The 26,522-nt window shown below is 50.7% G+C and overlaps 1 protein-coding gene across 1 annotated transcript in view; it reads left to right on the top strand.

Annotated features, from left to right (window-relative positions):
• The window catches only part of KCNK12 (potassium two pore domain channel subfamily K member 12), a 47,221-nt gene extending 23,307 nt beyond the window's left edge, over positions 1-23,914 (top strand). The window contains exon 2 of the mRNA XM_044262447.1: positions 23,013-23,914. Within this exon, the coding sequence (XP_044118382.1) occupies positions 23,013-23,914 (902 nt within the window). The remainder of the gene's footprint in view (positions 1-23,012) is intronic.
• The last annotated feature ends 2,608 nt before the right edge of the window (positions 23,915-26,522 follow it).

Genomic DNA, 26,522 nt, shown 5'->3' with positions numbered 1-26,522 from the left:
TGGGGCCTGGGAAAGTGCCGCGTGAAAGAGAAAGGCTTTCCCAGATGCTTCCACAGTCTGCCATCTGCAGTCCCTGTCACTAGGAGCTGGTGAGATGCAGGCCCTGGGCACAGAGGCCGGGGCTTCCCTGGGCTACGAGGCCTTGCCCAAGAACAGGCTGAAACTATTGGAAGAGATGAGGTGATGATATTCCCTTTGGCCTAGCTTTATCCCTGTGATACCCTGTGTGTGTTGGGTGGGAGGCATGCAGGCATGTCTGTGCATCTGTCTTCTGATGGAGGTCTGTCTTTACTCTCCTCTGAGACGCAGGGTCGGTCCAAAAGAACGAGAGATGAAACCGGTGGCCATGTTTCTAGAATGTTACTTGGCCTTTCACTGCCACCAAGAGCTGAAGCCAGGCAGGCCCTGAAGACTTGGTGCCACATCTGGGAACCCCGGTTCCTAGAAGCCGTGATGGGTGTCCTCCTAGCTTCTTGCTGGAAAGACCCCCTGACCTCCTCTCATTAGGGACAGAGAGAGCTAGGAGAATTGTATCTGGGTGGATGATGCCTCACTGTGGGGCAAGATAAGGGAGACTGTAAAGATGGTACACGTTCTTCTACAGACCTCCAGAATCCCAGCAGACAGGAGGAGGGACTGACCCATCCCTAAGCCCTAGCTCACTGGGCTGGCTTCCAGAGGGTTAGTCCATGGCCAGTGTCCAGGGTCACGGGGCCATGGTGATCCCCACGCTGCCCTTTCTCCCAGAGAGCCATGAGAGCACATGCCTGGGGGGACAACCCCATTGGCTTCTGGGGCATCTGTCCAGCCAGGGGCAGGAGCACCTAGTGGGACAGCAGCACCTAGTGGGACAGCCAAGCTTCTGACGAGTGTCTGCTCTGAAACTCTGGGACGGTGTTATCAGAGACCTGGAACCTGTGGGATCACGGACCTGAATTCTGACACCACGTCCACCACTTTCTTGCCACAGACCATGCCTGTCAGACTGCGCATCTAAAAACAGGGTACTCGCACCCACCTGGGATGGCTGGGAGGAAAGGCAAATAAACTGTGAAGATGACCTTCACAACCGCACCCCCCGCCCAGAAACCTAGTGAGGAATGTGACCCAGAGTAGGGATCTGAGCTCAAAGATGTAGTTGTCATCAGTTGCCTGTGGTGGTGGCTGTGGTGGTGGCAGGGTCTGTGAGGCAGTGCTCTGAGGGCTCCCTCTTCACAGTTACAGTGACACACCTGCTCAAGTAAATGCCTGTTCTCACCTCAAACAGCCCATTAGGAGAACATGGGTGCGTGTCAGTGTGCAGACTGACCCATGGATTTACCCACCGGGAGTGCAGAGTGTCTGCTGCAGTGGGCGCTGAAAACCTGTAGGCCTAGCTGTGTCTTGGCTCGCCTGTTTCCATGCACACGCTGGCTCCCTGCACACCCAAATTCTTTGCAGGCAGCAGAAGCCTGGGTCCCCTCACCTGGCTTGGGTTCTCGCATCTCACTCCTTCCCCAGGCGTGGACCTCCTGGGTCACAAAGCAGCATTGATTTCTCTGATAAAATAACAATCTGGGCATCGGGGCCAGAGTCCTGCTGAATCCTTTCTGGGAATCAGCTCCGGGAAGGCCAGGCCAACTGTAAGACCCCTGAACATTCTCAGAGTTGCTGGGCCCCACTCCCAGGAGACCCCCCTCAGAGCCCCCAGGAAGGGAAGCAAGAAGGAAGGACAGGAGGCAAAAGCACTTTGCAGTTTACAAAGGTAGAAGTCTAGACTAATTATTTTTTAAACCCAAACCCCTCCTTATTCTGTTTATTGAGCACCTACTGAACACCCAGTGTCACAGTGAACTGGAATGAGTCTAGCAGGGGTCCTTGGGCTGTATGTGTTGTGGAGAGTGTGAGAGCATCAGTCAGCTTCCGTGCAATCTACCTGTGCTCCAGGAAGACCAGACTCCGGCCCCTGAGCCCCAGACCGGTGTGCGGGTGAGGAAAGCTGGCATCACAGAGAGCCTGCAGAGAGGTGGCACCTGAGAACCTCGGGGCCGCCAAGTGTGGGCCCTGTTGGAGGAAGCCAGTAGGCCTGATGGAGGCAGCTGATTCCTTGGCTGCCCTCCTCTAGCCCGGGAGGTTATTGCTCTGGGTATAAACAGTCCCCTGCAGTCAGCAGGATAAATATAAACACAGCCTCCTGATCCAAGCTCCCTGCCACCACCACTGCTGTAAGCACCAGGATGAGCGAGGGTGCAGCGACGCAGGGCTCGTGCAGCGGGCCTGGGCTCGCAGGACAAAGCACCATAGGCCGTGGGGGCTTATGTTCTCATGGTTTGGGAGGCCCCAAGTCCAAGATCAAGGTGTCCACGGGGTGGTTTCTTTTGAGGCTTCTTTCCTTGACCCTGAGTATCTTCTCTGTGCATCTTCATGTGGTCCTGCCTTGGTGTGTGTCTGGGCCCTAATCTCTTCTTAGAAGGACCCCAGTCTGGTTTAGGACCTGCTTGTATGGCCTCCTATTCCTTAATTGCCTCTTTAAGGGCTCTATGAGCAAATACAGTCATGTTCTGAGGAACTGGAGGGTTAGGACTTAAACCTAAGAATTGGGGGGAGCAAGAGGTCATCGAGGTCATCCCCCTGCCTTCAGAATGAAACCTGCCAGAGACCTTCCTTGATGAAGGAGAGTTGGTCTGCATTTTCAAGACCACCTTAGAGAAAGAGATTGCATGTATTTGGTGGGATCACTGTGACTTGAAGATTTCTGGAAATTGTTGCAGCTTGTTATATATGACTAAAACCCAGCTTCTTTTGCTTTTTTTTTTTTTTTAAATAGGATTTTACTTATTTGACAGAGAGAGAGAGAGGAGAGAGAGAGAGGGAGGAAGGGAGCACAAGTAGGGGAGCAGCAGGCAGAGGAAGAGGGAGAAGCAGTTTCCTGCTGAGCAGGGAGCCAGATGCGGGGCTTGATCCCAGGACAAAGGCAGCTGCTTAAATGACTGAGCCCCCCAGACACCCCTAAAAGCCAGCTTCTTTCCACAGAGCATGAAAAAACTTTGTGGTAAAACTAGAAATAAGCTGAACTGTGAGCTCTAAGAGCGCAGGGCTGTGTCCTAGCATGGTTCTTGCCCAGAGCAGGTGCTCAGCAGGTCTTGTGGACAGAAGGAAGAGGACGAGGGAAGGTGGGAGGGAGGGGTGAAAGGAGCTAAAAAATAATTTAAAGATGAGAGTTGTCCCAAATGCTGGGGTACAGTCCTATGGCAACTGGTCACTACCTTGGCTCCAAGCCTCCCCTGGGCGCTCAGAACTCAGGGAGGGGAAACACACACATAGGTGCTCCTGGGAAGGCAACTTCTCAGATCCTACACCCAAGGAGAAAAAAATCTCATGAATTTTCTTGTTTTTAAGATTTATTTTTATTTGAGAGATTGTGGGAAGGCCAGAAAGAGAGGGAGAATCCTTAAGCAGACTCCCCGCTGAACATGCAGCCCAACTCGGGGCTCAATCCCAGGACCCCAAGATCATGACCTCAGCCAAAATCAAGAGTTGGATGCCCAACTGACTAAGCCACCCAGGCACCCCTCATGGATCTTTAATCAGGGACATCGGCAATATTTTTCCTTCAGTTTTGCAAAAGACACAGACCTGGTCTTCCTAAAGGCAGGAGGCCAAATATTAAATCATTTCTGAAAGCATTTCCATGGGGAGCAAGGACAGGATGGTCCACGGTTGCTGTTTTCTGATGACCTGACATAGAGCAGAGAAGAGATGGCATTTGGAGACCCCACAAGAGGGGGCTTGTTGCTTTGAGCTTCCAGGCTCTTGTTCCAGCCTCTACTGGGGTGAGCCTGGGTCTCCTCCCAGTTCCCAAGACAGACACAAAGTCCCTTAGCACAGTGAAAACAGCTCATGGCTGACACATGTAGGCACATCTCATTACAGAAGCAAGAGACCAGGTGAGTGCATGTGAGAGTGAGGGAGTGATGTGGTCTGAAATGTTTGTGTCCGTCTAACATTCTCCTGTTGAGGCCTAGCCCCTAAGATAACGGTATTAGGTAGCTGGGGCCTCTGAGATGTGATTAGGTTATGAGGGGGGAACCCTCATGATAGGATTACGGACTTTATAAAAAAGATTCCGGAGAGATCCTTCACTCCTTCCCTCATATGAACACAGAGAAAAGGTACCTTGAGCAGGAAGGAGGGCTATCACCAGATATGGAATCTGCTGGGACCTTAATCTTAGATGTCCCAGTCTCCAGCTCTGGGAGGAGTCAATCTCTGTTGCCTACAAGCCACCCAGTTTATAGGATTGTGTTACAGCAGCTCCAACAGACTGAGACAGGGAGTGAATGCCTGAAAGCAAGATCTGACACCTGAAATTTTAGGAGCCTTGTTTGTATTTCCTCCAAGACAGAGGTCTGCCCAGCTTGTCCCTCTTGGCCCTTGTAGGGCATGTAAACTCAATATTGAACACACTGATGTCTTCTCCGCAGAGTACAAGAGTGAACCTAGAGGTCCTGCTGTCTCCATGGGACAGATTAAGACACAGGCATGCCTGGTAGCCCTGAGTGAGTGTGGAGCTGGAGACAACCTGAATCTCTGATTCCAGGGCCTGGGATTTTAACCTCGGTCTTCTGATACTTGAGCAAGTTGCTCAGCCTCCCCACCCAGTCTGTTCGGGCTGCTATAACAAAGATACCAGAGACTGAGTGGCTGAAACAGTATTTATTTCTCACAGCTCTGGAGGCTGGGAAGTCCAAGATCAAGGTGCCGGCAGATTCAGTGTCTGGTGAGTGCCCAGTTCGTGGTTCATAGGTGACACTGTTCTGTGTCCTCACATAATGGCAGGGATGAGGGAGCTCTCTGGGGTCTCTTTACAAGGGCACTGATCCCATTCATGAGGGAGAAGCCATCTCAAAGGCCCCACCTCGTTATGCCATCACCTCAGGGGCTGGGACACAAACATTAAGAAGGCAACGCTCCCTGAGGTAAAGTAAGTGAAGCACCTGTCTTGGCCCTGAGCCTTGCCAGGTGGGGGTGGCCCCCTTAAGCTGCTTCAGGGGCAGGCTCCTCCCCTGTGTCCATTTCCTCCCCTTTCAGGACCTCTGCACCACCCTCTGCTCCTGCCCCTGCAGACTGGCCTTAACCCCTCCTTTCAGACCCCTCCTAGAGCCAGCTCCTCCCAATTGCCAAATCCCAGGGGACCTGTCAGGTTTCTGTCTGATTAGATTCTTCTAGAAGTCTCTGACCCCTTGCTCCATCATCCGTGCTTCTCAAACCCTTTGTCTGTTCTAGCTTCAGTGACTTTTTTCTCTCCTGCTTTTGTGTCTTCCCTTTGGCTCGCCTTTCCTAGTCCCCATCTGGCTACTGCCTTGCTCCGGGCCACCCCCACCTGTTCCGGTGCTGCAGCCTCTGAACTGGACTCCTAGAGCCTGACCCTTCTGGCTGTCCTCTATATAGCAGACAGAGAGACTGGCTTTATTGTTAGTATTATTACTATTATTATTATTACTCTCATGTAAAAATTTTAATAGCTAGGCCTGCTTAACTCAGTCGGTTAAGTGTCTGCCTTCGGCTCAGGTCATGATCCCAGGATCCTGGGATCGGCCTGTATCGGGTCCAGTGGGGAGTCTGCTTTTCCTTCTCCCTCTCCTTTCCCCCTCTCCCCTCCCTGCTCATGCTCTCTCTCAAAATACATAAATAAAAATCTTTTAAAAAATGTTAATAGCTAAACGTTGATTGAGAGCATATGAACACTATGTACAAAATACAAACTGATATGCCCTCAAATATTTCTCTATGCTAGGCTTAAGAGATGGGGGTGAGAGGTAGGAGGATGTAGACTCTGGCTCACACTTGAGGAAGTCAAGACGTCAGGTAAGTTTTATCACTTCCCATTGAATCAGTTTCCTCGTCTGCAAAATGGGGATTATGATGCCATTCTCCTTCCTGGGGAACAGTGGTGAATATATGTAATAAAACATAAAAATTTGTAGGGTGCCTGGGTGGCTCAGTCAGTTAAGTGTCTGACTTGATTTCGGCTCAGGTCATGATCTCAAGGTCATGAGATCAAGCCCGGAGTGGGGCCCTATGCTCAGTGCAGCATCTGGGATTCTCTCTCTCCCTCTCCTCTTCCCACCCCTCATGCTCTGTGCGTGCTCTCACTATTAAGGAAATAAAGTAAAACATAAAAAATTGTCTCTGTATACTGAGCAACTGATGGTTGTTCTTACAATCTTAATTCCATTCTAAAATGGCATGTGATTCTAATAGAGAACAAAGGTAGTTACCAGTTATATTCAGCATTTCTGCTGTCCCTTGAAATCTATTTGAATAGTTATTATATTTCTTCCTCTTTTTTGAAGACCACTAGCTTATCTGTTTTCCCCTCATGCTAAAAATCAAATGAGAGTGCTCGCTTTTCTCATGTTCTAAGGCATCTGTGTGAGTTAAACTTTGCTCTGAGAGGGTCAGAAGATTCGCTGACTAATCCTTCTGTCCAGTCTTTTCTTCCCTTTTCCTGCTCTCATAGTCCACCTCCAGCTCCCCGGCCTCCGGCCCTTGGCTCTAGTTGTTGACTAGCCTGGAACGCTCTTACTCCTGATGTCACTTCCTTCCAGTGCCTCATCAAATGTTCCTTCCTTAGTGAGGCCTGCCCTGACTCACCCCACTTCATGCTGCAAGGTGCCCCCTCCCAGCCCACGGCACCCCTACCCCCTTCGTGAGCTCTAGTCTTTTCTTTTCTCCAAGGCACCAGCCACTTCCTAACACAATTTACTTGCATATCGTTTGTAGTTTACAATCCATCTCAAAGCTGAAATATAAGCCTGTTTGAATTCCTGATGAATCCCAAGGGCCCAGCCTAACACCTGGCACACAGTAGGCCCTCAATAAGTATTTATTGAGTGCATGAAAGCCTCCTTCACAGGCTCCTATTCTACTCTCAGGGTTCCCCAGAGGCCCTCATTCTCATACTATCTACAGTCCCCGAGAAGTCTAACCCATATGACCCCTGAATCCATCTCCCAGCCTCCACCCGCTTGGCTAAGCCATGTTTACTACTCAGCCAGCGGCACCTCCTCAGGAAGTCCCCGAGGCCTCTTCTCTTATTTGCCGGCTTCTTGTGGTTTTTCCTGTGCTGTCATTTTCATAGGGTATCAGGGCCATTCTTTTGAGAACGAGGTCCTTATCGCATTCATTTTTATTTATACATTTTATTTATTATTTAGTAATCTCTGTGCCCAACAGGAGTCTCGAACTCATGAACCCAAGACCAAGAGTCACACGCTACTGACTGAGCCAGCCAGGTCCCCCTATTTATAAATTTTTTTTAAAAAGTATTGTTTAGGGAAAAGTTACTATTTCTAAAATAGTAACTATCCTGTTTGTACCAGAGGAAATGTGAAGTATTTATCAAAGCATATAGAAGAAAAGTCAAATAAATATGACCCATAATTCTACAACATAGAATTAAATACATGCACTCACACATGCATATATATATATATATATATATATATTCTAATGAACTGAAAAACTTAGAAGGAATTTCTTAAAAAAAAATGAATGACATCCAATAAAATGCTGTTGGAGAATGCTGAATGGTGCAGAAACCAAAATGGTGCAGAACCATTTTGAGAAAGACGGAAGCAGCTCCTGCAAGCCGGGAGTGCTCACATCTAGACTGGGTGTTCAGGCATGGAACATAAGCAGTTCCAAAGGACACCGAGAGCAGACAAGGCCCCTTGATGACCACAGAGGAGTAAGATAAGAAGACCACTCACCCATAATCATGTCTGAACACAAACCGTAAGAACATCATCTTAAGACACCCACATGACCAGACATCCCCCTCTGGTTACCGTGACCAACTGCTGCTGCTTTACCAACCATGGCTATGGCTTTGCTCCATTATTCCCACCCTCTAGGTAACAGTTATCAAAACGTCCACTCCTAGAATTATCCCTGCTTCCTGGCAGCATCCAATCCAGAGCAAAGCCTTGCTTCCTGGTGCCTCCCCCAATCCTACCTAACTCAAACCCAAAACCTAAAGAAGTCCTTTCTGATACCTGCTGGCAGAGACACCCCATAGCTCCCTATGGTGTACCTCTCCCTTGTCTCAATGAGTCAGGAAACTCCACTTCATGTGTCCACAGGGGTGTTCCTGGTGGTCTTTGGCTGCTGGGCCCAGACGATAGATACTGTCCATCACAGTGTTCCCTCCACTGACCCATGGCAGGGACAAAGTAGACCTCAAAAACATGTGAGATGAAGTCACTTAAACTTAGGTACAAACCAAGTTTCTGGGATGGGCCCAGCTAGGTGACCACTAGACAATGTGTCAGTTCCGTTGGGAATTCAGCAGCTCTTGCCTGAGCACCTATGTTGTACAGGGAGAGGGGAAATATAAGACACGGCCCTGGTCTTCCTCCTCGACAAGGCAACATAGAGAAGCACAAAGGGGTAAAGAACACTCTGGGACATGGTCAACAGTACAGGGCCACCGCAGAGCTAAATGTACCGCCAGGTGATGAATGGGCTTCAGAGCGGTATAAAGAAAGGAAAGAAGTCACCACAGGCCTTGCAAGGTGGGGAACAGCAGGTGCAAAGACATGGTGGTAGAGGAGTGTCTGTGGAGCATCTGCTCCATGCTAGGCTCTGGGCAGGCTGCAGTTCTGCCCATCTTGCTTGCCTCCTGTCCTCCAGTGCCTGACACAGAGCAGGCTTTCCGTGAATTCCTGGTGAATGAACGTGTGTGTCTGCATAAGGCACTGAGGGGACCCAAGTGCCTGACAAATGTTTAATGAGGGAAGCTGATGCTAGAAAAGTGGGTCAGGGCCTTGAGTCCCAGTGTGAGAAATTCTGGGTCCTCCTGTTGGGAGCTTGGTGAGGTTGGAGCAGGACAGTCCCCCCAGGGCAGTCTGCAGAAGGAGGGCTCCAAGGCATCAGCTTTCTCTGTGAAAGGGGTTAGAGAGGCTAAAGGCAAGCAGATGAGGAACGTGGGATGTGGGGTTGGGCAAACCTGAGCTGGAATTCCATTGCCTGCCTTTGTCTGGGACTCTGAACAAGGCCCTTAACGCCACCAAGCCCCAGCTTCCACCTCCAGTCACTCATCTGGTGCACACTCCTGCCACAGACCCAGGGCAGGCATTCTGGCCACAGTTTCCCATCATGCTGTGGTATTCTGGGGCATGATCACAGGGTATTCTCTGAGCCAAAGGCTGAGTGGCACCTCAAAAGGGCAAATGGAGAGCGCGTGGGTGTCGGGTTTGGGACCTGTGCGCTGGTGTTCTTTTGTTTGTTACTTGACATCTCTGGGCCATGGTTTTCTCACCTGAATAAGGACCAGAAGCACCAGCTGCAGAAGCTGCTCTGGGGGCATCTCTGGGAAGCAGAATGCTGGGCACTGGGTAGGGCTCCATACCCAGTCCATCCCTCTCTTACCTGCTGTGAGCTGGCAGCCGGCACCCTTCCCTGCAGGTGGCTGAGAGTGGAACATGCAGTAGGAGCAGCCATGCCCCATGGGGAAGAGGAGGCCCTCCTGACTCCTTAGCCTCAGTGCAGAGGCCACAAGTACAATCCCTCCTGACACAGACAGGCCCTAACGGAGACCCCTGAGCTGAGACACTGTGGCAGCCCTTCTAGCCTGTCTGCTGGTCCACAGGGCAGGTGTCATGCTGGTGAGCACCAGGGCAGACGCGGGGTTCTGCGGGGACCCTCAAGAGCATTTCTCCCACTGCAGCTCTCAACAGTGAGGTTGTCCACATCACACCCTCTCCTCTGTCTTCATCACTCCCCTGGAGCAGCCCACAGGCCTCCTGGGAGGGGAGGCAGGGGGATGAGCCAAGTGCTGCGACAACTCCTCATACAGACCAGGGCCTTGAAGATGGGCCCCCAGGGCACAGGGTGCCTGTCCCTGAAGGCTGAGAACCCAGCTTCCCAGCACCCGACTTCCCTCCCTAAGTCTCCCCTCAGCAGGGAACAGAGGCCCTCCTTCAAAGACGGCTTGCAGCTCCGCAGGCACAGATGAAGGTCGGGATACATGAGAGAAGGTGAACTATCCATGGGAGAGCAGACTCTGCTGTACAGGAACCAACATGGGCTTGAAAACAACTGCTCCCTTAGATACAGGACTAGAGGTGATCGGAGATTCAGTGGACACTGTAGTGACACCCAAGCAGGCGAGCTCTCAAGCTCCTCCCTGAATGAGCAGCCTCACCCCAGGCCTGCACAGGGCCCCGGGGGTCCAAGAGCAAGGAGCGAGGCCAGGGCAGGCTTTCCTCCTGTTACTAGGCTGACTCCAGGCTCCCACCAGCCAGGCCTGGGTCCCACTAGGGACCAGTACTGCCTCCCCTCGCCTTGGAGTCTTCTCCCCCAGTCCTGGACTGAGGCTAGGGCTCTACTCTTTGGGGAGGGTGGGGGGCAGGAGGGCCAGTGATCTCATCCCTGAGAAGAATTAGTCATCAGAGAGACAGGGACAGATCTGGGGGGCAGGACGGAGGATGGGCTCCATGTAAATGACTCATCTCCCCGCCAGCTCCGTGGGGCCCGGGTTTGACAGCTGCTCCCCGGGAGAGGTTGTTAAGCAGGAGCTACCCGGAGGCAGGAGTAGTTAACTGGCTTTTAATAACTCATTTTGCTGAATGATTTCTGGTAAGGAGAGAAAACCCTAATCCCACAGAAGCTGCACAGAGTATGAGGTTCAAGTCAGCCCAGCTGGCCAGAAAAGCTGTGCCAAGGTTCACGACTAGTTCTTGAAGTCACTTCCCCATTGCTCACAGTTTACCAAAAACTTTTCTAGTGTGAAACATCACCAGCCTGCAGCTTGGGGGTGGGGTGGGGAGGGGTTCAGTCCTCTTTTCCTAACCCTCTACCCTCTCAGCTACCCCCACCTGGTCTCCTCAAACAAAGGTCATCCGAAAACCTTTCCCAGAACAAGCCAAAAGCAAATGGGAGAAGGAGGGTCCCACATTTCCCAGATGCTTTGCCAGCGGTGCCATTTTGTCCTGAGTCATCCAGCGTCCTGTGTGTGCCCCACCCCACGCTCAGCCATGGAGAGAAAGGTACCAAGGCCTACTGGTCTTGGGAAGCTGTCCATGGAGTTTGCAATCTAGACAAATCCACAAGCGCCAACCAATACAACAGCCCATGACACCAACAGTCCCGTTTTCCAGCATCTCGCCCCAGTACCACGGTAGATTTGGGGATGAAGAAGGCCATGCCTGCCTCTAGCTGGGCCTCCCACCCCGCTCAGGGACCAGAGCCCTGAAACGAGACCAGAATGGGTGGGACCACTTACCTGGAACTGCCAGTGAACTGAGGCCCGGGGAGGTGAAAGTCAGTGGTAGCGTGGGATCTGGGATGGGTAGATGGGGAGCTTTCCGGATGCGGTAACTTGAAGTCTCTGCTTGGCCCTCGGCTTGCAGGTTTCACCTGATGCCCTTGAGCCATGATGGAAGGGCCGTGCCTCTCCCGTGCCAATTAAGCTTGCTGCTTGGTGAGCACTCAGCATGTCCCAGGCACTGTGGGAAGCTGGGGGAACCACCTCCTCACCGACTCCCCCCAATAACCTTCTGAGGTAGGCAGTCGGCAGGCCATTTGTCCAGGGAGAACTAACATGTCTATGTTGCCCCATTAGCAAGTGCGGCAAGAGCCTGACGCCACAGACCCTGCTCCCAGCGCTCCAAGAAGGGTGACCTGGCCCTTCCCGAGCCAATAGGAACAGTAATGGAGACTCACCAGTTTTGTCTAATGCAGCGTGAGGTTTCCAGAGCATGGAAATTTATACAAGGCAGGGCATTTTGCTGGATGTCAGGCTCAGGTGCTGGAGAAGCTTCTAGAAGCCTCACTCACACAATGCTCCCACGATGTTCCGCCTGAGAACAAGGTGGAGGGGAAGTTCTCCCACATCGTCCTCTTCGACTTCTTCCACAGTCACGCACACTCTGTTGGCGAGGGCTACTGGACACTTTCTGGGGGCCAGACTGACCCCCCCGGCACAAGCAGCCGGGGGCCTGGCACTCTTCTAATGCGCACGCCTTTCTCAAGGCTGGGCCTCTACTTCCTGCTTCTCGAAACTGCACCCACCCTTCTGGGCAAACACGCCTTCCCCCGTCAGTACTTCCTAGACGCTCCAGCTGGAGGACCTTAGCCAGGCTTCTGACCTGCGCCGGGGCGAGCGCGCCTGCGCACTCGGGACAGTTTTAAGTCTCCCTGGCGATGGCGATTCTCCTGCGCACCCGGTGAAGACCTGCTGCTCCGGCCAAAAGCAACCTACCTCTCTTTCTTCCTAATTCCCCAGCACTTGACTCTCCCTTGCCACACTGCAAGCTCCTTCTTCTCCTTCCAAATCCTGGTTCTGCCACTTACGTGATCTGGGCAAGTTATTTAACTTCAATGTCTTTATCTATTAAATGTGACTACATCTGCTAATCTAACAAACGGGGATGATAACAACCTCCCACTGTGGTTCATCCCATCTGAGATTATAATCACACCACTGATTATAAATGCACCGATATTGTATATGCCATTAAGAATTTTAAATGTTGCCAAATAAACTATGTCAGGTCATCGATTGTGAGAAGCAGCCTGGTTTCAGGCATGTTAAAATTCAAGGGAAAACAGCTGTGACTTGGAATGAATGAAACCCAGTGCCTCACGGAGTTGTCGTGAGTTTCAAATGTATGGAGATACGTGAAGTCTTGGCCCAGGGCCCGGAAGTAGTGAGGGCTCAGTACATGTCATATATAAATAGACCCCGCCACATTTTTATTCCTCATGGAACGCTTTAGTGACTTTTCCCAGCCATTCTTTCAGCCCCCAGCTCTCCCAAAATGTTCGGGGCTTACCCAGGATGCTGGGGTTGTTCCCGCGACCCCCCTCCCTGACCCCAGGGTAGTGATTACAGCAGGATGGACAGGCCCTGAGGTTCCAAGGGCCTGGGCTTGTGTCCCAGGGAAGTCTCTCTGGCCTGATGGCCTGACGCCTTCTCACATACCCAGCCTTCCTCCACAGAGGAGCCGCCCTCTTTCTCCCCAGAGTCAGTGTCTTGGCTCTAGCCACAGATCAGCCTCATGGAAATCGGACCCTCCACCCTATAGCCCACCCAGAATCTCCCACGCTCGCTGCTTGAGGAGGCAGGGGCAGGGGAAGGCTTGGCTGCTTAGCCTGACTTTGAGCATTACCCAGTCTCCAGTGAGCTTCAGGTTCCTTGATTATTAAAATGAGGCTGTTAATCTTTCCTCTAGCCAGTCAGAAAGGATCATATGAGATGAGGATGTTGGGAAAAACTTCCCAGAAAACTGCGCCAAGCAGGCAAGTGCAACCATGGGTAGAATGACCAGACTGAGCAAATAAAAATACAGGACAACCATTTATATATGAATTTCAGATAAGCAGTGAAACTTTTCTTTAAGATTTTATTTTATTTATTTTTTTTATTTGACAGAGAGAGATCACAAGTAGGCAGAGAGGCAGGCAGAGAGAGGAGGAAGCAGGCTCCCTGCTGAGCAGAGAGCCCGATGCAGGACTCGATCCCAGGACCCTGAGATCATGACCTGAGCCGAAGGCAGCGGCTTAACCCACTGAGCCACCCAGGCGCCCTAAGATTTTATTTTTAAGTAATTGCTACACCAAACATTGGGCTCGAACTCACAACCCTGAGATTTGCTCTACCGACTGAGCCAGCTAGGCACCCCCATATGTAACCCTTCTTTTTCTTCTTGAATATATAACTTTTAATTTTATTATTATTTTTTTTTAGTCATCTCTGTGCCCAACATGAGGCTCAAACTCACAACCCCAAGATCAAGAGTCACATGCTTCTCTGAGCCAATCAAGTACCCAAAAATGGATTATTTTTTAGTGCCAGTGTGCCCCACACAGTGTTTGGGACATACTTATATAAAAAGCGATTTGATATTTAATTGGGAGTTTTATTTTATCTGGAAACCCTATTTCCAGTATTTTATCTGGAAACCCTAATGAGGCCTTGCCCATCCCTACCTGTTGATCCCACCCCTGTGCTTTCCCAGTAACGCTCACCATTGAGAAGTTCTTAAAATTTTTACTTTCAGTCATTTGGTCAACAAATAACCATGATTGCTGACTTTACATAAGATTTCCTGGTTCACTGTAAAGCAGAGTAAGATTAATAAATCTTTATTAAGGGTTTCCTAATGTGCTAGGCATTAAGTATTTTGCATATATTAACTCAATACAAAGAAATATTGAAGTAGCTAAGTTATCTGCATTTTACAGCTAAGGGCATCCAGGCACAGAGAGGTTAATTAATTTGCTTAAAGACACACAGCCAGGGAATGGTAGAACTAGGATTAAAACCTGAGAAACAGAGTTCCAAATAGCCAGTATGATGTGGCCCCACGTGCAAGGGATTCCAGTCTCATTGTGGAGACAGGCCCCTGAAGGTAATTAATGATGTAGTCATCTGTGCTTGCTACTTAAAATAAAAATCACTGACCGGCTGGAGTAGTATCACCTGAAGCCAGATTACAAATGCAGAATTGGGAGCCCTGCTCCAGAATCCATCAAGATCTCCAGGTGGGTCCTAGGCAATCTAGTTTGAGAATCACTGCTCCAAACAAGCAGAGGGAGTCTATTTATTCATTCGACAAGCTTAGCTCAAGCACGTTCTGCAAAGCAGGGTATATTCTATTCTAGGCACTGCATTGTCACGGTGACTATTGAAAAATGTGGGTACTCCTCAAACATTTTTTTTAAATGTCTCATCCTTAAGTCTTCATGAGGGTAGAATGCAGCATTTCCCAAAGGTTATTCTTGGAAACACTCAAGTTCACTAGAGGCAAATACAATCTGTGGTCAGATTAGTATGGGGAACACTGGAGAGTGTTAGGACTGCCCCTCGAATTCATAAATCACAAGAACACAATAAGCGCTCTGAAAAGTCCTGCCATAAATAAACGTTCATCCACTTTTTTTTTTTTTTAATTTTGGGACTTCTCCGCCCCCCTTCTCCCAAAACCCATTAAGTCTATTTTATCATCTTCAGGAACATAGGCTGGCATAGCATATTACGGTTTACAAAGAGCATTCCCATTGGGAGGTTTCATTTTATAGATGAAGAAATGGAGGCTCAGAAGTTCACGGTACCAACTTGCTTCACACTTGGCCCATAGAGGCCACAACAGAGGTCAAATCTTTGAGTTCAAGTCTGGTCCTATTTCCTGGACCCTGAGCTGCTTGCCCAGGCCCTTCACCATCACAGCAGTTGATTTTAGTAATTTGGTTTGGTTGCATGTCATGGAAGGTGTAAGCAGGAAAAGGGGTTTATGGGCTCAAGCAACTGGAAGTCTGGAGGTAGGCTGGACAGCAGGGTCAGCTTGATTTGACCACTCATTGGGGTCATGATGGCCTCATTTCTTTCAGCTGCTTCCACTCAGCCACCTGCCATGTCAGCTTCATCTAATACTGGCTCCACCTCATGGCCACAGATGGCTGTCTGCAACTCCTGGGGCCACTTTCTGCTCCCTCCACATCCAGGGCGGCTCTGGAGTGACCATCTTTCTGCCCAAAAACTACCAGAGAAAATCTCCTTTCAACTGATTCGCCTGAATGGGGTCAAATGCCCCTTCTTGCACCCATCTCTGTAGCCAGAAAAATGTCCTGCCCTGATTGATTTAGGCCTATCCATCCTTGAGCCAATCCGGTAAGGGATGGGTCGTTTCCATTGACTAAACCAGCGCATAGCCCGCCCCTGGACGTGGGGTGGTTCTTCAAGTGGCCTGGCTAGTTCACACAGCGTTTGGAGGTGGGATGGTTTTGTTTTGTGTTGTTTTAAGATTTTATTTATTTATTAGACACAGAGCGAGAGAGATCACAAGTTGGCAGAGAGGCAGAGAGGGAGGGAAGCAGGCTCCCCGCTGAGCAGAGAGTCTGATGCTGGTCTTGATCCCATGACCCTGAGACCATGATCTGAGCTGAAGGCAGAGGTTTTAACCCACTGAGCCACCCAGGTGCCCCATGGTGGGATGTGTTCTTAAGGAGACCTACAATATCTGCCACAAGCGTTGAAGGCCCCTTGAAATTTGAATCAACAATATACACTTTAAATATCCTTACAATTGTATACCTTTATTAAGGTATATATTTATACCTTAATAAAGGTATATATTTATACCTTAATAAAGCCTTTTTTTTAAAGAAATTAAGACATTTAAATCAAAATAGTTGAAATCAGGCAAATTTCGACCAGCAGGACCTTCAGGGCTACGTTGTAACATTGTTTCTTAAAGAACCAGCTTTAGCCCCTCTGCATCAGAATCATGAGGGAACGTTGGTTAAAATGCAGATTCCTGGCCCTTTTCATGGCCCACAAAATAAACCTCTGGAGTGGAACCCGCCTTGGATTCTGCATTTTATTAGCACCACACTCTAACCAGCTGACCTAACCGGCCTCTGCTTTAGAATCTGCATTTTAATCATACCTCCCAGTTGCTTGGATCCCCTCTGATTAGTCCATGCTATTCTGGGAAATTATTACTAGTGCCCCTTTTACTCTCAAAAGTATACTGGATTGGGCTATAAATTATATCTCCCTTTCTCCAAGTTGACACTGTAGAGTGGCCAGGAAAATGTTCCCCAGTGAAGAGCAAAGACCCCCCCTCTGTCCGGCCCAGCAGAAGGGGCTTCAGGGTCAGTTCAGTCACTTACAAATTGGAACTCAGCCAACCACCTTCAGCTCCCTTAGCCCTTGTCCTTGTTGGGGCTGATGATGCCTCTCTCACAGGGTGGCTGGGAGGACTGGATGAGAGGACATGCGACCGGCCCAAAGGGGCCAGCCAGGAGCACCCGACATAGATCAGTACCAGCCTCCCCATCTCCATTCCAGCCTCTTGGAGCTGAACTCCAGAGGCCCTGTCACCAGGGCCCCATTTGCGAAGGCGGCACCAGACAGGCTGTGGAAACGAGCTTCACAGCTTTTGTCAAAGTGGCATAATAAAGCCCCCAAGTGTCTGCTCTTTGCAAACTGGGATGGCAGATCAATTGTGGCATAAACAAAACAGCAGGCTTGGTGCGAAACCGGGGACAGATTACGCCTCTGCAGGGTGTGACTGGGGGAGGGAAGGGACTCTCAGGATGGCTGGATTTGCCTTTTCTCCGCTAAGGCTTCGAGGCCCCCCTCCAGGGCCAGCCTGGCTCCCCACAGGTTACCAGAGCTTGGGGGACAGCTCTTCTACTCTGGGAAGCACCTGGCTAGACACCAGCGCTAGGCACAGACGACACCCCCACCCTCAGCCCTCAGCAAGAAGCCTGACCCCAAGGCCTCAGCATCCTCCCCTTCCCCCAGAGCTCTGAGGCTGTGGGTATGAATGGGGGAAGGAGGGTAAACTGGCACCTCCACCCTATCTCTTGAGCTAAGCAGACAGTGTCGTTTGTAGGAAAGCAGAAGGAGGTACAGTAAGCACAGAGCCAGACCTCAGGAATAGGGCTGGTGAGAGGGACCTTGATTGGGTGCTGTCTGTGCTGTCAGAGAGACTCCTAACCTGCCTGTTTCCTTCATTCTGGGATGATGGGACCACAGCCAGTCAAGCGTTCGGCACCATTTTGGGCCTGTGGCCGTGGCCATGCAGAGGTCCCAGAATAAGTTCTGGTCCAGCCTCTTTGTGGGGGCAGGAAGGAAACTCTGTGCCCTGGCCCGGGGGTGAGCCTGCGGCAGCAGAGAAATACAAGTCAATACGTCTAAGAAGACAGCCCAGATACTCTGTGAGGGCAGAAACTGCATCTATCTGGTTTTCCACCATATCCCTGAGCCCAACGCAAAACCTGCCAAACTGTGTTTGCTGACGGAGTGAATGGGTGGGTGTTGTTCTTCCAGCAGCATATCTCGGGGTGTACCTTAAAGGGGCCCTAGGATAAGGCCACACCCCCTCAGGGAAGGAGAATGGTTGGTAAGGAAACTCCTCTCATTCTCAATCCCATCGTCAAGGGAAGAGACGTATCCTTAACTTATCCAAGGATAAGTGTCTGCCTTTGGCTCAGGTCATGCTCTCTGGGTCCTGGGATTGAGCCCCACTTTGGGCTCCCTGCTTATCAGGGAGTCTCCTTCTCCCTCTGCTCTCCCCCTACTTGTGCTCACACTCTGTCTCTCAAATAAATAAATAAAATCTTAAAAAAAAAAAAAAAAAGAAATACCCAGCTCCAGAGAGGGGCTGGGAAGCCAGACATGGAGTTTGGAGGAATCCAAGGATGCTGCTGATAGAGGGCATGGCCTTTGACTAGGAGGTAGGTCAGGTAGAGGCAGTCCTGTGAGGCAGATGAGTCCCCTGCCTGTGGGCAATCAGCCAGACAGTTAGCCAAAAGTAGAGGTCCCCTCAGCTTTGCGTTCCTCTTGCTGTCCCTAACCAAGCCCAGGGTTGAGTCTGGTTACAAAGTCACACTTGTCTTCACTGAGCCACAAGAGGGGTGAAGAAGCCACCTTGGTGGGAACATTAAGGAGGATCAGTGGCCCCTCTCTCCAGCAGTGGTCAGTGAAAAGAGAGCCACAAGGGGACAGAGGACTGCCTGGAGACAGGAGTGGTGACTGAGGGTTAGCCTCCCCACATGAAAGCACGCTCCTGGCTGCCAGCCCTGGAGAATGGAAATTAGGTTTTCTAGGAGGAATGGAGGCTCTCGGTGCCCTGGGAAGGCAGTGTGGGAAGAATGTGGATGGTGGTTACTGGCAGACCTGGGTTTCTGTCTCAGTTTACCCTTTCATGCTGTGGGGCCTTGATAATGACTTACCCCCCTAGTCTTTGATTTCCTGTCTGTGCGGTGGGGTATGCCTCCCTCACAGCTGTTGCAGAGATGAAGCTAGGAGGCCTGTTGGGGGTGTGTCGGTGGCAGGGGGGGGTGGGGGGGGGGTGGGGGGGGTGGGGGGGGGGAGGTGGGGGAGGCCTTCCCTGCATTGAGCCCAGGTGGAACCAGTTTATTCAATGGGCTGACCCGGGAAATGGTCTTCATCTGGTCTCTTAAATAACTTTGCTTTGGATCCCTTCATATCTTGGGCAAATGCTAGAGTTTTCCAACTAGTCTTTTTTTTTTTTTTTTTTTTTTTTAAGTACCAGCCATTTTATAATTGAAACTCAGTCTCAAATATCCAGTCCGATCTCAACCTAATCTAAATCCAATCTTCAAGTTCACTTCTAATCAAAGCTCAGCCTCTCCCTCCAGCTGAGGCCTGGCCCTCAGTTCAAGGGGCCTGCAGTGAGAGAGGGGCAATCTGTTCACCTCTTGGTCTGACATCACTGGTGCCACTATAATCCCTTCTTAGCTATTGCTGGTAGCACTGCCATGGCCACTGTGGGGACGAACATGCATGTTCATGGGGCCCATCTCTGGGTCTTTGGAGATGCCCTGCACTATTCCCTTAGTGGGCCTGCCCTCTCCATCCTACCTCCTGTGAGTACCTCCAACGCTGGTGTCCCAGCATCCCGCCCCTTAGCCTCCTATTTCTAGGGGCCCCTGCATTCAGCAGCAACTGTCTTGGGCAGAGTCTCTTCAGATCTGGCTGCCTTCTACTCGACCGTGTCACTTTTACACATACTTGACGCAACAAGCATCATGAGAAGGGCAGACTGCTCTCCTCTTCCCACCCCTGCCTGTGTGGACTGCTCCAGCCAGCCTCCCATCCAGAGAACTCTCCAGCACAGCTTTAGGAAACACCTCTGGCTCTCCCCAAACTCTTGCTATACTGCAACAAGTGGCCCTGGCTGGGCCTCCCAGTGTCTGCAGCTTGGCTAGCCTCCGAAAGTGAGGCTGCAACCAGAGACGCTCTTGACGGCACCCCCCATACCTGCCCTGGGGGTGGGTACAGGATGACACAGTACCGTCCGCTACAAAAACTGCTACTTCATGACCATCTCCCATTATCCCTGGATAATTTCTAGCCTTTTCCATATAGCCTGGAGATGAGGTGTGCTAGTCACCAGACCCATTTTTGGACTTCTAGTAAGCCGGCATAGATGCATCTAGAATTTCTCTTTCAAATAGAGGATAACATACCACGTGTCACTCTTATGTTTGAAACTTCAGCTAAAAATCCTGAAGATTGGGAAAATCCCATTGTCTCAGAAAATCCCATATTCTCTCATGCAGCTGTTAATTTTCCAGGCTCAGGACTTTCCATTTCTTCTGGAATCTAGCAAAGGAATCCCCTATTACAGGTGCTATTTTTCCTCAGTGTGTTAGAAGCAGTGTTGGGTATAATGGTCTAGGCACCAGACTAGAAGCCAGGACACATGTATGGTATCTGCTCCAAGAAGCTGCAGGCCATGTCCCCTCTGCTCCTGCTCCCTCCCCTATACAGTGAAAGGTAGGGCAGAATTAAGGTCTCTTAGGGTTAAGAGTCTAGGAGGTTTTTAAAGTTTTTCATATCATGAGTACAAAAAAACAAACAAACAAAAAACCAAAACCCTCATAAAACACATAGATAATTACACAACACCCATGTAACCACTATCTAGATTAACAAAACATTTCCAACATCCCAGAGGCCCCTGTATTCCCTCCCATTTATTACCCTCTGCCACGCCCAGGGGAAATTCCAATTCTTTTATTCAAATTACTTCCCTTAAATAAAAACTTAAAATGGGGGGGGCACCTGGCTGATTCAGTTGGGAGACCATCCAACTCTTGATCTTGGGGTCACGACTTCGAGTCCTGTGTTGGGAGTAGAGATTACTCAGATAAATAAAAACTTAAAAAAAAGAAATTGATTTACCTTTAATTTTACCAACCAAGAATATATTCCTAAAAAATTACTATAGTTTGGTTTTGCTTGGTTTTGAATTTTTTTTTAAAAGATTTTCTTTTTGAGAGAGTATGTGAGCATGAGTGGGGAGGGGCAGAGGGAGAAGCAGACTCCCTGCTGAGCAAGGAGCCCAAGGTGGGACTCCATCCCAAAACCCTGGGATCATGACCTGAGCTGAAGGCAGACGCTTAACTGACTGAGCCAACCAGCTACCCAGTTTTGAGGTTTTTTTTTTTTTTAAAGGATTTTTATTATTTATTTATTTGACAGAGAGAGATCACAAGTAGGCAGAGAGGCAGGCAGAGAGAGAGAGGAGGAAGCAGGCTCCCTGCTGAGCAGAGAGCCCGATGCGGGACTCGATCCCAGGACCGTGAGATCATGACCTGAGCCAAAGGCAGCAGCTTAACCCACTGAGCCACCCAGGCGCCCCAGTTTTGAGTTTTTTATAAGTGGAATAATACGGAAGGTATTCTGTGCTCAGCTTCCTTGTTTGACATTCTTTTGTGAGGCTCATTCTTATTATTTCAAGTAGCTGTGGTCGATGCTTTCTCAATGCTTTATCCTTGTATGAACAGACTGTGACTTGGTTGTGTTGTTGGATATTTGGGTCATCAATGTAGGACTTTATATAAATGTGCACACGCACACACAAATACAAACACTTTCACTTCACATATAACCATATGGATTCAGAACTGATTTCTTTGTGAATTCAAGAACTTGGGTTGGGCTTTATTTTTCTTTTTAAGATTTTTTTTTTTTTTAAGATTTTGTTTGAAAGAGAGGTGTGGATGGGGGTGAGCATGGACAGGGGAGGGGCAAAAGGAGAGGGAGAACCAGACTCCCAACAGAGCAGGGAGCCCAACTCAGGGCTCAATCCTAAGGCCAATGCTTAATAGATTGAGCCACCCAGGCTCCCCTTGATTGTGGAAAAGTCCCTCTATTACATTGGTCACACTGCTAATACAGTTTTGGTGTTTTCGTTTTTGTTTTTACTGTCTTGCAGACAAAATCTGAATCTAGGGATATAATTCATCTTCTTCAACATGGTATCGTCATAAGCTTTCCTCCTAACTTAAGTCATTAAGCAGAAAATGACCATGGTTAGGCTATTGAGATTTCCTCCAGGGAATCTAGAGAATGATTAGTATATAGGCTTAAGGAATTACTGAAAATAAATTTTTTTCTCTGGCTCTTTTAAGGAAATAGTAAGCCAAGTGAGACAAAACTCTTCTCCACCCAGTTCCCAGGGCTGGTTCACCCCACCAGTAGCAGCACACAGGCTGACCTCCTGATGTGGGGGCATATATTGCACAGGGATGCCCTTGAATTTTTGCTGCATAGGAGCTGAAAGGTCCCATGGTTCTTGTTCAGACAGATGATCCATTTCCAGCTCAGACTCCAGGCAGCAGTGATTCTTGATGCCAAAGTCTTTGTACCTTCTATAACCAGAGTGAGGCAAACATGGGTCCCACAAAGAGACCACAGCAGAAGTGGGCTGAGAGTTCAGGTGAGGGGGGGCAGGGCTGCACTGCCCTGGATGGCAGGGGCCTGAGCACACCGGTGGGACGTCAAGCCTCCCACAGAAATCCACTGATAAGGGCACTTCAGTGGCTCAGTTGGCTCAGGTCATGACCCAAGGGTCCTGGGATAGGTCCCAGGTTGGACACCTAACGACAGAGCCAGCTCAGTCTCTGAAGCTTATGGACTCATTCTCAATCTTTTTGTCAGTTTCATAAACCCCCTTTTAGAGACCATCACGCATAGCTACCCAGACTGAACACACTCTACCCCATCCCTAGTAACCCGGGTTAAAATGAAGACTTTATGGAATTCTGTCCTAAGTATGCCCACATGTGCATTGGCTACCTTAAAACAAAAACAAAAACAAAACTGTTTGAGGGGTGGGAGAGCAGGTGACATCTCTTCGTCGCTTTGTAGGTATCTCAGTGGTCTGCATCTGCACAGTGGTTTCATTTCCTGAGTCTTTATGGGTCCTTCCTAGTGGCCATCCTGCCCCACGCATTTCGATCTACAGATCCCCAAGACAAGGGGTGTGTCTCCTCCATCAGTTTAGGCATCGCCCCGAAATCAGGAACCAAGCCTAGTGCTGCCAAGGGAGAGAAATGTCTAAGCACCGTCTCCCCTCCTCTGAGTGATGCCACTCAGGGAAGAAGCCACGGCAGCACCTGCGTACGCCCGCCCAGCTCGCCACCCAGCAGGCACTACCTGCCTAGCCAGGGCCTCGCTGACCCCTGCCCTGTCTCCCCAGGTTTCGGCATGACCACTCCCGCGACGGTGGGCGGGAAGGCCTTCCTCATCGCTTACGGGTTGTTCGGCTGCGCCGGGACCATCCTGTTCTTCAACCTCTTCCTGGAGCGCATCATCTCGCTGCTGGCCTTCATTATGCGCGCCTGCCGGGAGCGCCAGCTGCGCCGCAGCGGCCTGCTGCCCGCCACCTTCCGCCGCGGCTCGGCGCTCTCGGAGGCCGATTGCCTGGCCGGCTGGAAGCCCTCGGTGTACCATGTGCTACTGATCCTGGGCCTGTTCGCTGTGCTGCTATCGTGCTGCGCCTCGGCCATGTACACCAGCGTGGAGGGCTGGGATTACGTGGACTCACTCTACTTCTGCTTCGTCACCTTCAGCACCATCGGCTTCGGGGACCTGGTGAGCAGCCAGCACGCCGCCTACCGGAACCAGGGGCTCTACCGCCTGGGCAACTTCCTCTTCATCCTGCTCGGCGTGTGCTGCATCTACTCGCTCTTCAACGTCATCTCCATCCTCATCAAGCAGGTGCTCAACTGGATGCTGCGCAAGCTGAGCTGCCGCTGCTGTGCGCGCTGCTGCCCGGCGCCCGGCGCGCCCCTCTCGCGGCGCAACGCCATCACGCCCGGCTCCCGGCTGCGCCGCCGCTTGGCCGCACTCGGCGCCGACCCCGCGACCCGCGACAGCGACGCCGAGGGCCGCCGCCTGTCGGGCGAGCTCATCTCCATGCGCGACCTCACGGCCTCCAACAAGGTGTCGTTGGCGCTGCTGCAGAAGCAGCTGTCGGAGACGGCCAACGGCTACCCGCGCAGCGTGTGCGTCAACACGCGCCAGAACGGCTTCTCCGGCGGCGTGGGCGCGCTGGGCATCATGAACAACCGGCTGGCGGAGACCAGCGCCTCCAGGTAGACCGCCGGGCCGCGCCACGGACCCTCGGCAGGCTGGCGTGCCACCGGCCGTGGTTTGCTTTCCTTCTCTCAGACGCTGGCGCTTTCTTAATCTTTACCCAATAAAATCAAACCAAAAAAAAAAAAAAATTTTTTTTTTAAAGAAATACTATTTGGCCAGGCCTGATGTTATCCAGGGCAGGTTTCGGGGGAGCCTGTTTTCCTCCTGGGTCCCGTCTTGAAGAACCGTGGCCCCCGGCAGATTGTCCTCCTGAGCGAGAGAAAGTGGCACCCCAGACCCTCACCCGGTGCATGCTGCAGTGAGGAGAGGGCCATTCCTGGGTTTTGCGGACTGGCACTAAACCCTGTCCCCATGCACATAAGCAGCCGGCAACCCCAAAGCATATGGTCCAACTTCTCATGGCTCTGAATTACCTCCGCAGCATTTAGAATCCTGGCCCAGCCTAGCAGCTTCCTTCTGGTCGTCAGAAGTGATGTAGTCACAGTTTTGACAGGTGGGGGTGGGGAGAGCCATATGTTGCCTACCGATGTATATAAATAGAACAGCCGCTACACACGGAGAATGGTGTAGTATTATGCAATGAGATGAAACACAGCACCAACTTGCAGACTGTGGCATTTCCCTGAGATCTGGAAATTGGGATGGTAAGGGGCTCAGCTGGCCTTTCTCAGCCTGGAGTTGGTGCATTTAGCCCCACACACAGGGCAGCTACTCTGAATGCTGGAAACCCAGGGTGGCCGCAGGGAGGGGAGCACACAGGCTCCCAAGCCCTGTTTTGCTTCAGCCAGCTGATCTCTGAGGCTGGGGGTGCATCACAGAATCCCCCAACCCTCCTTTCTTCTACCAGTGTTGTCCTTGGGAATGCTTTTCATTACCAATCAGGAACGTCTGAGTCTTCTCAGACAAGAGCTTGCTTTGTTGGTGTGGATTTCGGTTCTTAACTCCCCCGTTGAGCAGCTTGTTTTCCTCCTAAGGGTGCACAGCACAGCCTGTAAAACCCCCTTTTCCTCCTCTGAGTCTGAGCTCTGCCGCACCAGGAACCCAAAGCAGCCATCCTGAGAATGTCAGAGAATTTGGCTCCAGGGCCCATAACGTTTTTGCGGACAGATCCCATTCTAAACCCTGTTTGGCCTCCACTGACAGTCAAGTGAATTTGTTTTCTCCATGCACAGTCTGTATTGGAGGTGGAGGAAGGCAGGAGCGGGGGGAGCTGATGGATGGGGTGGATGGAAGCGGTTTTAGAATTAGTTTTGTGCTGGTTGATTGTCAAGTTGAGGGACTGGTTCTCCGCCCTCTGCTGCAGAGGGGTCCCTGACCTGGAGGAAGGCCAGATGCTGCCTTCATTGAAAGGAGGGGGTTCTTGGACTGTGTAAAGGAACAATCCTCTTCTGGCCCATCTTCCTCATCTAAAGAGATCATCCCAAGGACAAATGCCAGAGTCTAGTCAGACATGGTGTGACCCACCAATATCCATAGCTTCTGACGGGAAGTCTTGGAGAAACACCAGGATGCCTCACACTGTATGCCCAAGAGGCATGGGAGGCCGTGAAATCTCCCTTCCCGGCAGTGAAGGAAGCGTATGTGCCTGGAACACACACACACATGCACACACATTAGGAGTCATGTTTCAATGTCAACCTCCCCTTTCCCTGCTCCAATTCATGACCAGAAGGGGAAAATGTGTTGGGATCCGAATGTTACTCTAGCTACTTTGATTAATTTCTCATTGGGATTGGGATTGAAACCACAGACCCTAATCTGTGGGTGAGGCAGGGAGGCAGAGTGGTCAGGACAGAGGTCAGTCTCACTAAATCCTGAAGGCCCACACTTCAGGAGTCACAGTGACTGTCACTCAGGCCAGCTGGTGACACCCCTGCCCCACCCAAGCCATGGCTGGGGTCACACTACAGAGATAGCACACTGAGAGGGGCACATATGCTCTAGACCAAGGCCCTCTCATAAGGCCTAGAAATACATTGTCATGCCAATCCCTCTAAAAGAAGGAAAGATGAAAAGGCATCCAATTAGAGGTGTCACCCAGGCAACAAGCAATAACTTGGGGATCTGAAGCAGACAGAGGGGGTGAGAGAGCCCCATGACGGAGGCATCTAGACCATGAGGACTCGTGAGCAGGCAAAACAGCAGCCAATGCAGAGGACATGAGCCCCAGCGACAGCACAGGAAGCTTAAGACCTAGCTAACGAGGTTCTTTAAGCTAGACAGGCCAAGGAGGTGTCCAGGGGATCGCACTGACCAGCACACAGGACTGCACAGAGCTGTGTCTCCACGGGAGGGAGCAGGACCCGCCTCCAGAGAAGAAAAATTCACAACCTTCCTTGGCAGTCTTCTCTGTCAGCAGTGCTTCCTAAAGTCTATCCTAAATTGCTCATGCTGCAGCCTTCGCTGTTTTCACTTCTCCACTGCTTTGCCTTGGGAAGAAGACAATTGCGAGCAGCTTGAGCAAGCTTCTGAAGGAGCCATAAGCCTGGCTGAATGGGGACAGGGAAGGGACCCTTCCCTCTCATCAACCACCCAGAGAAACACCAGCCCTCCAACATACAAAAGGAGCTTAGGATCCAGAGTCATGCTTGTCTTTTTGCCCATGTTC

This window comes from Neovison vison, chromosome 8 (genome assembly GCF_020171115.1).
Source record: "Neovison vison isolate M4711 chromosome 8, ASM_NN_V1, whole genome shotgun sequence".
NCBI lineage: Eukaryota > Metazoa > Chordata > Mammalia > Carnivora > Mustelidae > Neogale > Neogale vison.
The sequence above is the reverse complement of the archived record's forward strand: the minus strand, read 5'-3'. Positions and strand labels throughout refer to the sequence as shown.